Source organism: Pinus tabuliformis, chromosome 4_1 (genome assembly GCF_031772625.1).
Source record: "Pinus tabuliformis cultivar Carrire ecotype Pingquan chromosome 4_1, CPIR1, whole genome shotgun sequence".
NCBI lineage: Eukaryota > Viridiplantae > Streptophyta > Pinopsida > Pinales > Pinaceae > Pinus > Pinus tabuliformis.
This window is the reverse complement of record NC_142303.1, coordinates 23,856,815-23,870,299: the sequence shown is the minus strand read 5'-3', so window position 1 is coordinate 23,870,299 and position 13,485 is coordinate 23,856,815. Positions and strand designations below refer to the sequence as shown.

General features: G+C 36.8%; 1 protein-coding gene across 1 annotated transcript; it reads left to right on the top strand.

Moving 5' to 3' along the window:
• Nucleotides 1-1,229: 1,229 nt before the first annotated feature.
• Nucleotides 1,230-2,580, top strand: LOC149174007 (uncharacterized). Its single transcript, XM_089422516.1, has one exon. The coding sequence runs from the start codon at nt 1,281-1,283 to the stop codon at nt 2,142-2,144; it is 864 nt and encodes a 287-aa protein (XP_089278642.1). The 5' UTR covers nt 1,230-1,280; the 3' UTR covers nt 2,145-2,580.
• Nucleotides 2,581-13,485: the final 10,905 nt, after the last annotated feature.

Genomic DNA, 13,485 nt, shown 5'->3' with positions numbered 1-13,485 from the left:
CTCAGCCCAATATTTTTTGAATAATATTGTGCATCATAAAATTATTAGATTGAAATTCTAAATATATTAACTGACATTATAATTTAAATATTTTATACTTTTATTTTGTTAGATGAATTTTATTCAATATTGTTTAAAGTTTGGTTAGAAATTTTGAAATTATAAATTTTGATGGTTGAAATTACATAAATCAGATATTTTGGAAGTTTTAGAAGATGTTGAATTCATTTATAAATAAAATATGTAATTTAAATAATATTTTCACCAACAATTTTGTTATCAAACTTCAATAATAATTATCAAAAAATAAACATTTCTTATAATTAATATATTTTTATTTTTTTATTAAAACTTATTATTTTTTTTAAATATACACTATTCAACTTTTTCAGAATTGAAAATTTTTCAGATGAGGTTTTATTGTTTCTTATCAAATTCCAATCTGAATTCAAATTAGAACCTATTGCTATAAATTATTCCCAAAAGAACTAAAACTCATAAAATTAATGTATTTGAATATTTGTTTAGACATATACATTTAAAGACTTTTTCTATGGTCTTTGGGGCAGTTCAATTGATAATCTAACATAGATAAAATTGTTTGTAACCCAACTAATTTACTATTATAATAATAAAAAGCAAGATTTTATAATTACCTCAGTGAAAATAAATGATATTTTAAAGTATGCTATGAGATAAGGCTAAAAATATGCTATGAGAGATAAGGCACAGAAACCAGGCATGTTGACTGTATTGTCACTAGCGTCAAGTTGAACCAATGAACCGATTTTTTTAAGAGGCACAAATAAGTCAAGCTTCATCCACTTGAACGTAGATTGGGGTCCCAAGCCTGCGCCATGCTTTAGACCACGGGCTAATTGACACCTGCCACTTATGTGCTCATTCTAACCCTCCGTGTCTCAAACCCCCGTTGTGTTTGCTAACTGGTCCAACCAATAGCTGCACCTCAAAGAATTTATAGTGATGATTAAGTTTTTCGGTAATGAAGGCTGCGAATTTATAGTGATGATTAAGTTTTTCGGTAATGAAGGCTGCGGCTGGGCTGGGCCGCCGCCATGTCCATGGACGCACGACACGTATTTTCCAATTCTTCAGTGTCAAATCTTTCAAAATAGACTCCAGCTGGCCCTTCGTACTTCAACGCTTATCAGTAGTCCCATCACTCCACCAACTATATCTGATCTTCATCTCCTCTTATTAAAATCCCAACGATATTATTACCAGAGAGCACGGCTATTTGTTAGCAACCATTTTCCATCATGGAGCAGGCAAGGTTATCGGGATCCACCTTCGACTTCAATCCAACGTTATCCGAATGCAACGATGTCCAAGGACTTTTGGCGCCCATGTCACCTGCGGACGAGCTGTTCTGCAACGGACGCGTTCGTCTCATGAAACCCTCAGCAGTTCTTCAGAAAACACGGTTCCCCAATTTTGAGCACCGAATCAAAGCACAACAGTCCGTGATTTCAAAGAAAGGCGACGACGTGGAGGAGAATTACAAGGGCCGACAGCGTCTGTTGAGGAGCGAGAATGAGAGTCGCCATTGTTGCACAGTGACATCTAATTCCCCTCAGAGGAACTACTACTCTCACTCGGAAAGGAGCTCTGAGAAAGAAAGAGTAGAAGGAAATAAAGTTGCAGGCGCTGCTTCTTCTTCGACATGGCCGAAGCCGAGAGGGTCAAGGAGAACATGGAGTTTCAGGAGAACATGGAGTTTCAGAGATATTTTTCTACCCAGAAGTAAGAGCGAGGGCAGGGAACAGGTGAGGGATGAGTGGGAAGTTTCCTTTTCAAGTGATACAAATTCGTCATCGTCAGAAAAACAGAGGGCGACGGCTCAAGGGAAACCCGCCCAGAACAAGAAGACGGGTCATTATCTACAGAGTCCCAACAGGACGGGAGTTACGGCGTCAGCGCAGGAGCGTCATTATATATCCAGTCCCCTCAGGAGGGGGGTTCCGATTTCAGCGCACGAGCTTCACTACACAGCAAACAGGGCTCAGGCGGAGGAGCTTAGGAAAAAAACATTCCTGCCCTATAGACAGGGTGTACTTGCCTGCCTGGGTTTCCCTTCCACTCCCGCATTCCCACGGGGTCCCGTGTTGCATCCCCTGTATTAATGTTCTCAATATAATGTGTAAATTGAGTTCAGTTTTGTTTGCAAATATTGCAGGCAGTTGTAATTCAGATTAGTTTGGTTTGCAAATATGGAAGTTAGCAATAGCATTGCGATTTTCGTTGTAAGGCGAGGAACATACCAGGTCAGGTCATTAGAAAGCCTCGTCTAAATTCTGCTTTCAGAACTATATTCTACGCAAGCTATTGTTCCCTTCTGCAACAGGCAATCTCTCGTGCACTCGTTGAAATTTGATTGTACTTGGTTCTCCCATACAAATTATTTCATAAGAAAAGCTGGGGAGTGGGGACAGACTTTCTCCGAATAGATGCATTGATGTAACGTGCTTTTACAGAAAATCACTTACATTTCATGGCATTTTTATGGAAAGATGTAATGGATTTAATTTTATCATGTATTGAAAATGATTGCGCAGTTCTTTTTTGTAATGGTCCAATTGATTGCAATTGGCGTTTGATTGTGGTCGTGTTACCAAATCATTGGAAGTATACATTTATTTAATTTCTATGTATTTAATAAATATATGGAGTTGAGTTAATAAATATATATGGAGTTGAGTTAAGATGGATGCTCTCTTATTGGGTAGAGCTTATTTATAGGATTTTAAACGCAGTAAGGTTATATATGTTCATGGCTAGATTTATATTTATTCAAATTTAACAATGGGCATATACAGCGCAGCCACATTTAATATGCTATAAACTTATAAATATTGCTTGCTCTTTCTTATAAACATTGCTTGCTGTTTCTTATAGACGGATAAATATTGCTTGCCCTCTCGATGGAGATGCAAACATTTTATTTAATCTCTCCATGTGATATATATGGAGTCAAGATAGATTTTCTTTATATTTCTTCTCTCAATTTTATATTAAAAATAAAAGAAATTACAATACTTCAAGTTATATATTTATAATTTTCTTTTTTAATTATTTTTTCAATTTTAAAAATATTTTCATATTAAAAAATTAGATTTCTCTTTACACATAATAGGATCTTTTTTCTTAGGGTTTGGAGTATGTTCTAAAATTGTTTTTGCTTGGCTAAGAGCTCGTCTTTTTTGGACATAAGGAAACAAGTTAATGACCCAAGACCTAGAGGAGGCATCTCACAGGAGTGAAATCCTGCCCCCTTACGAACCACCAATGGGTTATTCCAAGTAGTGTTGATAATATCGGTATCGGGAAAATATCGGCGAGGGTCCAGAAAATATCTTATCGGCAATATCGGCGAAAATATCGGCAAAATATCGGCAAATATCGGCAAGCATAAAAAATGCATAATATATTCATTTTTTTTCATATTTTTAAACATATAAAGCAATAACAACATGAAATAAACACATTGGCACATAAATATGAAGAAAACACTGATATATATGATGTCAAATAGAAATGATATATCAAAGGCGATACCAAATCCTGCTGATCCCTGATAATTGTCCATTCAAGGACTCAAATGTGGAGAACCAATACAAAATAACATCACATATATAAAAGTATCTCATCATCATGAGTTACATGTAGCATAACAAATAAAACTAGCAGCTATCTATCTACTGCCCTCTCCCCCTTTTACGGGAAAACACGATGGGCTGTTTGCCAGGCCTGCCCCTAGTAGTAGAAGGCCCTGACCCTGCCTGTGCACCTAATGTCAAATAATGAGTGCTAGGTATGGAGCTATGCTCTCCTATATCTATAGCAGATGGTGTTGATGTTGATGCTCCCGCAGTGTCCTCCTCCTCCTCCTCCTCCTCCTCCTCCTCTAAGTGCTGCTGCTCCTCTGACTCCGAGTCCGCCTCTTGCTGCCCCTGCTCTAATGGATCATCTGCCACTGGCTCTAACCATGAAGGTGACTCCTCCAATATGGGCTCCTCTGACTCCACCCTCCACGGAGACAATACATCAATATTGTCTAAGGAAATGGCATCTGGATCCATTGGTGATTCTATTTGCCTCACTCGAAGTCGGATGTTGTAATGCACATACACCAAATCGTTGAGGCGTGCGAACTCCAACCTGTAAGAGTGTCAAAAAAAGTAATGAGTCTTGACTCTTGACTCTTGACACTTGAAGGTCATAAATTAAAAATTAAAAATTACAATAAGTGTAATTGCTCAACTGAAGGCTTGAGTTCAAAGTTATACCTGTTGTGCTTTTTGGCGTGTATTTTCTCAAATACACTCCAATTGTGCTCACACCCTGAAGAGCTACATGTTTGACTCAAGATTCGTATAGCCAATTTTTGCAAATTTGGTGCCCTTGCACCATAGCTTCGCCAACAAATATCTACAACAAAATAATGAAATAAAAAATTCAAAAACTTAAAAGTTAAAATTAAATTTAAAATTCTAATTTCTAATGAGTGATGACTTGTCACTTACGTGGCATGAAGAGGGTCCTTTCCCTAATAGCATTATCAAAGCCAAATAGGCCAACACAATCCCGATAAGACTGTATCTCGTGATTGATTTTGCTACGAAGCTCAGGATCAGGTACCATCCTATGAATACAGGAATGGAGCCCTTCCATCACCTCGCCATCAAAATCAAAGTTGCATTTGTATGAAAATGTGGGGTGAAGGAAGAGTGCTGCTGCATGAATTGGTCGATGAAGCATCCCTGTCCACCGACTATCGATCACATCCCATAACATCATCTGCCTATCAAGGCCAGCAGAGCCCTTGTCTGCATAATAGGAACGAATGGCCTCCTTGGCCCTATCCATGCCCTCATACAAATAAGGCATTGCAGGCTTCTCTCCATCCACCAATCTAAGAACCTTTACTATAGGTTCGCTAACTGCACATGCTTCTTCTACTCCATGCCAAAATGTCTCAGAGTACACCATTTTTGCAATGGATTTCCCATCAGGTCTCCTGTTGTATCTACAATTACGCCAATCATCAGACACAAACATTTTCTTCAACTCGAAGTGACATCGAAGCAAAGACTGAAGAGTAATAAAGGTTGTGGAAAAACGTGTGATGGCAGGACGCCGCAACTCCTTGTTTCTAGTGAACCTCCTCATAAGGCTAAGAACAAAAGCATGGTTATAAATAAACTTGGGGATGCTCCTAGCCATATCAACTGCCTCCTTGATGAAGGAGAGTTTCCCCATATCCTCAAGCAACAAATCAAGACAATGCGCTGCACATGGAGTCCAGAACAATGTGGGATGCCTCTCCATAAGCATTCTGCCGACAGACACATAATTCGCTGCATTGTCTGTTATGACTTGCACCACATTCTACACACCAATCTCTCGAATGAACCCATCTAACAACTCACATATCGTTGCTGCATCTTTGATATGTTCTGATGCATCCAACGATTTAATAAACATGGTACCTTTAGGACAATGTACCAAGAAATTTAGAAGGGTCCTACCCTTCCTATCTGTCCAACCATCAGACATCACTGTGCATCCAGCGACTTCCCATGTCTTTTTCAACTCCGCCAATCTAGAGTTGATGTCCTGTTTTTCTGCTTGAAGAATTGGCCCCCGCAACTCCTCATATGTGGCACTTTTGTACCCTGGGCCCACAACAGCAATAGCATCACACATTGGCTGCCAAAATGGATTGGTTTTTGTGATGCTGAGAGGTAAGTCGCTCCAAAAAATACACCTCCCCATGACTCTATCTGCTTCTTGCTTCTCCTTCTTTTTAACAAGCGATTTTATGCCAGGTTGTGCTCTAGCTCCTGTTCGTGGAACAAAAAATGATGACCTCGCACTCACACTAGCAGTAGCATGTGATGGTGTGCCAGTTGTGGAGCCCCTCCCACTAGGGCCACTAGGCCCACTACCCTCAACACCAAAATCAGGAGAAGATATCCCGAAAGATCTACCTGCACGTTCAGCTTTGTTTCTTTCCGCCTCTTCCTTCTTTTTGTCCTTTTCTTCAATTGCCTCAAGAGCTTTTTGTATAAGCTCCAGACTAGAAACTGTACAAACCCCAACATCATGTCCATTGAGTCTAGCAAGATGGTATTTCAGTCGTGTAATCCCACCTGTCATCTTGGTCCCACACAATTTGCATGTAAGATATGCACGATTTGTCCCACCATCAGGGCTCCCATACTCCCAAAATGGGTCCAAGGCTTTTGGCATATTTGTATTTTGTAGTGGGCTAACTCAAAAGGAAACCTAGAGCACCAAAAAAAATTTGGAATTAGTAACTTAATAAGTAATACAAAATTACAAATAAGTTAATAACCACATCATTTTACAAAACAGTTTTAACTTTTTTTGCTACATTATTTGCAAATTTGCAATTTTGCAATGGGCATGAAAAATTTAAAAAAGAGCAGACTTAAAAGTTAAGAGGGCAGTGAGCTTGTATCATGCAATAATTGCCACTTTAACCAAAGATGCCAAGCAATGAAAGAGCCTAACAATGCAAAATTGCAAATGATATGCCAAGGAAATGAGGTGAATGCAAAATTGCAAATGATATGCCAAGGAAATGAGGAAATGAGGTGACTGTTACTTAATTAATAATTAATTATTATACCACTGCTGTAGGTGCATTATTAGACCTCGGTATTCAACGGTTTCAACCTCCTAGCAGTGACCTCCTAGTAGTGACCTCTTTTGTATTTGTATTACCTTGACAGTGATATGAACTTGATGATGACTTGTCACTTGACAATGATACAGGCCTGATATAGATGTGACACATCACAGTGAGCTTGACTCTCCTGACAACAATGATCCTCTAAGTAACTCGATGATGATGTATGGCCATAATAGTGGCATGGAGAGTTTCTTAAGTTAATAGTTCCAATCTGATGTGAAATAGAAATGGATTTTCAATCTGTTTTAGTGAGATGAAGATCAGCCATTTACTTCAATTATTATTCAAAATGCACTTCAACAAGAAGGTAAAAAAATTGTCATGTGAAGGAATTGTCTAACTGTTCTATTTTTTGGACCTATTTTGGTCATGATTTTACTGATTTTGGTCATATATGGATCAAAAAATTAGAACAGGTAAACTAGTTCGTTACTTAATTATCCACTGTCCAGTATTTTCATTCCATTCTAATCTACTGTGAAGCTGTTTCTTTTTCTCTAGGAATAGGATAGCCTTCCCTTCCATCACCAATTGAAGAATCTTAACAGTGGTAATAATTTGAAATTTTGACACTAACAGTGATCTATGATGGCAGCAATGAAAACATAGTGACAAACCTTGATGACTTGTGCAATCTTTTGAAACAGATGTAGCAATTAATGTTTGGAATATATGTTTGTTCTGAGCAGTGAGAATCACTATGTTTTGCAAAGAGTTTCAATGCATCTCTCTCCTACACAGTGCACACTATGGTGATAAATTTAAAACCCTTGCATTTTGAAATGGAAAACAAAAACCAAGCAAAATGATTGTAGGGAAGAATGAGATGTCTCACTGTTCTTGGCACTTGCAGCTTAGAGAAATCTTCGTTCTTGGTGGCAAATTGGCAATAATGGCTATGGATTCGTTCAAACCCTCCTTGGCAGCAACCACATTCCTTCTCCAGCGCTCAGAAAAACAAAATGACATGAAAAAAACCAAAAATCGAATTTTATAGGCCGCGCGGAAAGATTTCGCTGTCACCGGGCGATATTTTACGTCGTCGCGCGATATTTTCCGAAATATCGGCGATATATCGGAAATCGCGCGATATTTTCAAAACCATAAAATATCGCGATATTTGGTCGGCGATATATCGGCTCGCCGAAAATATCGCGATATTTCCGAATATCGCCGATATCTCGGCGATATTATCAACACTGATTCCAGGGGGTGTGGTTTTCCTTGAATAATGGCGATGAGTCAACCTGCGTTCACAATTAGCAGCTAGATATGGCAATAGTCTTTGCTGGTTTTTCCCACCTGTAAAAAAATAAGGATCCCCTTTCTTGGAGTATGCTCTAAAACTGTTTTTGCTTGGCTAAAAGCTAGTCTTCCTAGAGGTAGGAAAACCAGTTAAAGGCACAAGACCGAGAGAAATATGGAAAGAGTGAAAACTTTCCCAGTGGGTCATTTCAGGTGGCGTGGTTTTCCTTCAATAAAGGTGATGAGCCAATTTAAATTCGCTGAAAATTGAGTTATGATAGGTTTTTCCATTGTTGAAAAAAATAGAATTTGTATATTAAATATGTTGAGTGTCAAACATCTTGTTCAACATTAGAAATAATTACACCTCTCTCATAGTAAATACTAGAGCATCGAAATGTTTTAACCACAAGTTTTTTTTTAATTATCCTACGTTCAATTACTTATGATGATAATGATGATTAATGCTCATTGAAATAAAAAATGGTACCATAAAAACATTAAGACAAATGTTCCAAGATCACCATAGTTTTCACAAGTTAAAATGTTAAGAAGCTTGGTAGTGTGATAAATGTTTTGAAATTTAGATATGATTTGAGTATATGATGGACAATCCAACATAAAGTGTTTTTATTCTTCAACTTTGTCAATGTCACAAAGGTGACAAACTTTTTCATTCCAAGGGGTTATGTGAGTTGAGCTCATGGGAATTTGTTTCTTATTTTAGAAATGCTCATTTTCTTCATTTCCTCTTTCACTCTAACTTCATATCACATCATAATTTCTCTGTAAAATTTGAGGTAATAATATTTTTAACATTTATATATAATGATTTCTTCCTTTATTCTTCTAGCCAATATCAAGCATCCTTGTCCCATCCTTGCTTGAGTTGAACATAGTTTTGGCTAGGGTTTGAACCAATTTTAGGAAGCCTATTGTCTTCCATGTTGTTTAACCTCTTGATTTGAGGTAATAATATTTTTAACATTTATCTTTAATGATTTCTTCCTTTATTCTTCTAGCCAATATCAGGCATCTTTATGCCATCCTTGCTTGAGTTGAACATAGCTTTGGCTAGGGTTTAAAGCAATTGTAGGAAGCCTATTATCTTCCATGTTGTTTAACCTCTTCTTATACATTAGATGCATAGTCCTAGACATGCTTTCAATGGGGGAAAGACTTGTTTATAGATACCTATTCATAGTGATGCTCTCAATGGGGGAAATACTTGCTTTAACGAGGAGGAAATTATAGGGTGTATTTCCTTTAATTTTGAGATTATAGGTTATAAATTGCTTTTGGATCTGTTATATATTTTGAGATACTTCATGCCAAAACCTCACATCCAAAGAGTAGTAGAGTATCTACACTTTCTTTTATGAAAACAACTCACAAAAAGATAGAAAATATAGATCAACGACTTCAAAATCAGCGTCTTTGAGGGGGCAACCTCCTTTACATTACACAAATGAGCAATTCTTGGATGATACAAATGAGAATACCTTCTTTCTATATATAGGAGTCTAAGGGGTCATAATATAATCAGAGCCGACATAACAATAATAATGTAAGGGCACAACAATAACAATAGTGGGCTTCTATGGGGCACAATAATAACAATATGGGGACTTCATGGGCACCACAATATAATAAAGGGGTTGCACTAATAACAATAAGGGGTTACACTAGTAGTATAGGGACCTAACATGCCCCTCTCCTTCAAAAAGTGTTGTCTTCAATGCTTGAGTAGTTATGGATACTTCTGTATAAAATTCTTGTCCTCCCATGTGGAATCTTCAGCAGGTAAGTTCTTCCACTTGATGAGATACTCTGAAATTCATCGATTTCATAACTGTTAGGTTCTTGTTTCCGTGACTGCTTCAGGTTCCAATATGATTTTTCCTTCCTCGTCAAGTTCCAAAAATATTGTTTGAACTAGGAGCTTGTCACTTATAACCTTCTTTAAGCATGAAACATGGAAAACTGGGGCCACTTGAGAAGATGCAGGAAGCTCCAATTTGTATGCCATAGTACCAATATTTTGCAGTACCTTGTAAGGACCATAGTACTTTGGTGATAATTTATTATCCTTCTTAGCTTGTTTGAGGGAAATTTGTTTGTATGGTTGTATTCATAAAAAAACTCAGTCGCCTATATCAAAACTTCTTTCGCTTTGATGTTGATCTGCTTGTTGTTTCATTCAATTCTGCGCAAAAGTGAGGTTATCCTTTTTCTTCTTGATACGTCCTTCTATCTTGAGAGTTTGAGGAGTGGTAATTCCTGTCAATGCATTAGAATATATGGTCGGATTCATTTGTTCTTTCTTTGGGGTTGGTTCCTGGTGTATATCCTCTTCTTTTGACGTTTCTTGATCCCTTTCTTCCTCCTCTTCACAATCAATATAAAATAATTTCTTCTCAGCACACTTATGACCTTTAGTGTGTTTGCTATCACAACTGTAACAAAGGTCATTTTCTCCTTTTTCTTCCAATTATTGTGGTGTCAACCTTGTAGGTTGTGGAAGGCTAGGAGCAACAACACTTCCATCTTTATAATTGTGAGTGGTAGGATTTCTTGTTTCCATAATTTTGCTTTCAATTTTTCTTTCCAGCCTGAATGCCTTCTCCAATGTATCAGGTTCCCAAAGACGAACCTCATTTTGAATGTTATCCTTTAAAGTCCCTACAAAGACATCAATCCTCTACTTCTCTGGAATATCAATTACCTTTATATTCAATTTTCGGATGTCCTCAATATGCTCTGCCATTGAACCCTTTTGTTTGAGATTTATCAATTGGCTAAATAAGGCGTTGTTCTTTGTATCCTCATAATGTGCTATCATTTCCTTTGTGAAAATTGACCAAGTGATAAGTGTTTTACGAGAACAAAGCCCTTTATACCATAAAAATTGATTTGATTCTAAATATAAAGATGCAATGTGTACCTTTTGTAACAGTTGCACATCATGTAGATCAAAATATATCTCCATCTGTAGTATCCATGTTATGGGATCCTTGCCATCAAACTTTCTCATATCGATATTTGGAATATGGTGGGTCTTCAATCCAATGTTAAATTCTATGAAATCATGATTAACATTTATTTTTTTCTCATCGTGAGTTTCCTCTACTACCTTTTCGTCGTTAGGAGGTCTTTCTTGTCGCAGCTTTGTCCCACCTTCCTTCAAACCTTCCATGTCTTTCTTCAAATCTTCCATGCCTTTCTTCAAATCTGCTTCGATACCATCGATATTAGCTTCCATGACGCATATAAAACTATTTATCTTAGCTTTTATCACATTCTTCAAATCATCCATCCAGTTTTGCTTACTAGGTGTTTCTATTTTCTTGATTCGAGTCATTACTTTTCTTTCTTTTAGGAGCTCGATATTTAAATGAATGTAAGTCTGTAATTTCAGATCGTCAAGTTCTGAAATTTTTTCCTGTGGTAGCCCTTTGAGTCCTCTTTCTAACCCCACCAGTCTAATAAATATTGGATTCTTCAATAAAGAGCTATGCCAAATCTCCTACGATGACTTGATTATAGACTGGTTTAGTAGATCGAACTTGTACAACCTGCCACATGTCACTGTTTCGACCTTCGGACCTTAAAAAATACATAGAAAATTTCAATCTGATGCTCGGAGAGAAAGATATGATTATTTTCCCAATGTCACCTGTTTGGAATGTAATTCAGGGGTCTTCAAAAACCCTAAATGTCTTGTACCATATCTCCGAAAATATAGCGAAACAATCTGAAATTCGGGCCCGAGCTTCACCACGATTGTGGCTCAAATGGGTTTTAATTTCAGAGTTTGAGCCTTCATAGAAAAAAATTATAGCGAAAATTCCACAATGACCTATTTGAGATGGAATTATGTTGCTTGCAAAAACCCTAACTTCCTCAGTTCATATATCCGAAAATATAGTGAGACAAGATCTGAAATTCGGACCCGAGGTTGAGAACGATCTCGGCTCAAATGGGTGTTTTTTTTAGCGTCTGAAACTTTGTAGGAAAAAGTTATAGTGACAATTCCACAATGACCTGTTTCGAGCAGCGAAACCCTAGAATCCAAAGCTCTGATACCAAATGTTATGAAACCAACTCACAAAAAGATAGAAAGATAGATCAACGAATTCAAAATCAGCCTCTTCGAGGGGGAAACCTCTTTTACATTACACAAATGAACAATTCTTGGATGATACAAATGACAAGACCTCCTTTCCATATATATGAGTCTAAGGGGTCATAATATAATCAGAGTCGACATAAAAATAATAATGTAAGGGCACAACAATAACAATAGTGGGCTTCTATGGGGCACAATAATAACAATATGGGGACTACATGGGCACAACAATATAACAAGGGGGTTGCACTAATAACAATAAGGGGTTACACTAGTAGTATAGGGACCTAACACCTTCATTCACTACATTAGTCAAATCACTACGTGGAGCTGAGTTCCTTTGTCCACAAACAAAGTGGTCCCATACACCAATTTAATGTCTACCTTGGTTGTGACCTTAAAATTAGATTATTATTATTAATAATAATATAACAAAACTAATGAGAATTTCAAGGAGTTTTTTAAAACCTCATATCCAAAGATATATGTTGGTTAACAGTTATTTTCAAGTCCATTATAAATTTTCCACCCTCCATTAATCCTTTTATCAACGCTATAATTCCATTTGAGCTTGTAATGGATATCAAACAAAGATATTTGTAAGGCATTCCCTCCAAGTTGTTGTTGTCATAATACAAAATTATCATGCAATACTTTTATATTTATTTATCATGACTTTCATTCTCTTAGTATTAATAGTCATACCCATATTGGACTAAAAATATTGGAGGATTCTTAGTTGTTTGTCAAGATCAGAAGGATTCCTTGCCAAAAGAATAATATCATTAGCATAAAGAAGAAGAGTGATGACTATACTAGTGAGATTTGGGCCAACACAACCTGTTTCCTTTAAACACTTTTCTAACTTATTAATGTATATGCCAAAAAGAGTCGAGGATGGTGAAAACTCTTCCTTGACTTCATATTGCAATTAATTTCTTCCGACCAACCCTCAATAGTCCTAAACTTGGAAATAACATTCTCATACAACCTTGTTACAACCCTTAATTCAAAAGGAAACTCTATCTCTTTCAAACATTTGTCCTATGAACAATTTTGAAAGCTATTCTAAAGTCAACAAAGCAGCATAGAAGATCAATTGTATTATTGCAACAATCCTCCACAATGATCCTAAGAGTAACACGGTGGTCCATAGTTGAATTATATCTCTTAAAGTTGACTTGGACTTTAACTATTTTTTCATGGATTTTTATCCAAATGCTAAACATATTTTCCAAAATAATTTTGTACAACTTGGCTAAAATGTGGCTAATATAATGGTTCTATAATTAAAGGGAATATTTTTATCCTCACTTTTAAGAATAGGTATAGTGAGGCATTGCATGCATGGTGTGGGTGTGAAGTAATTAAA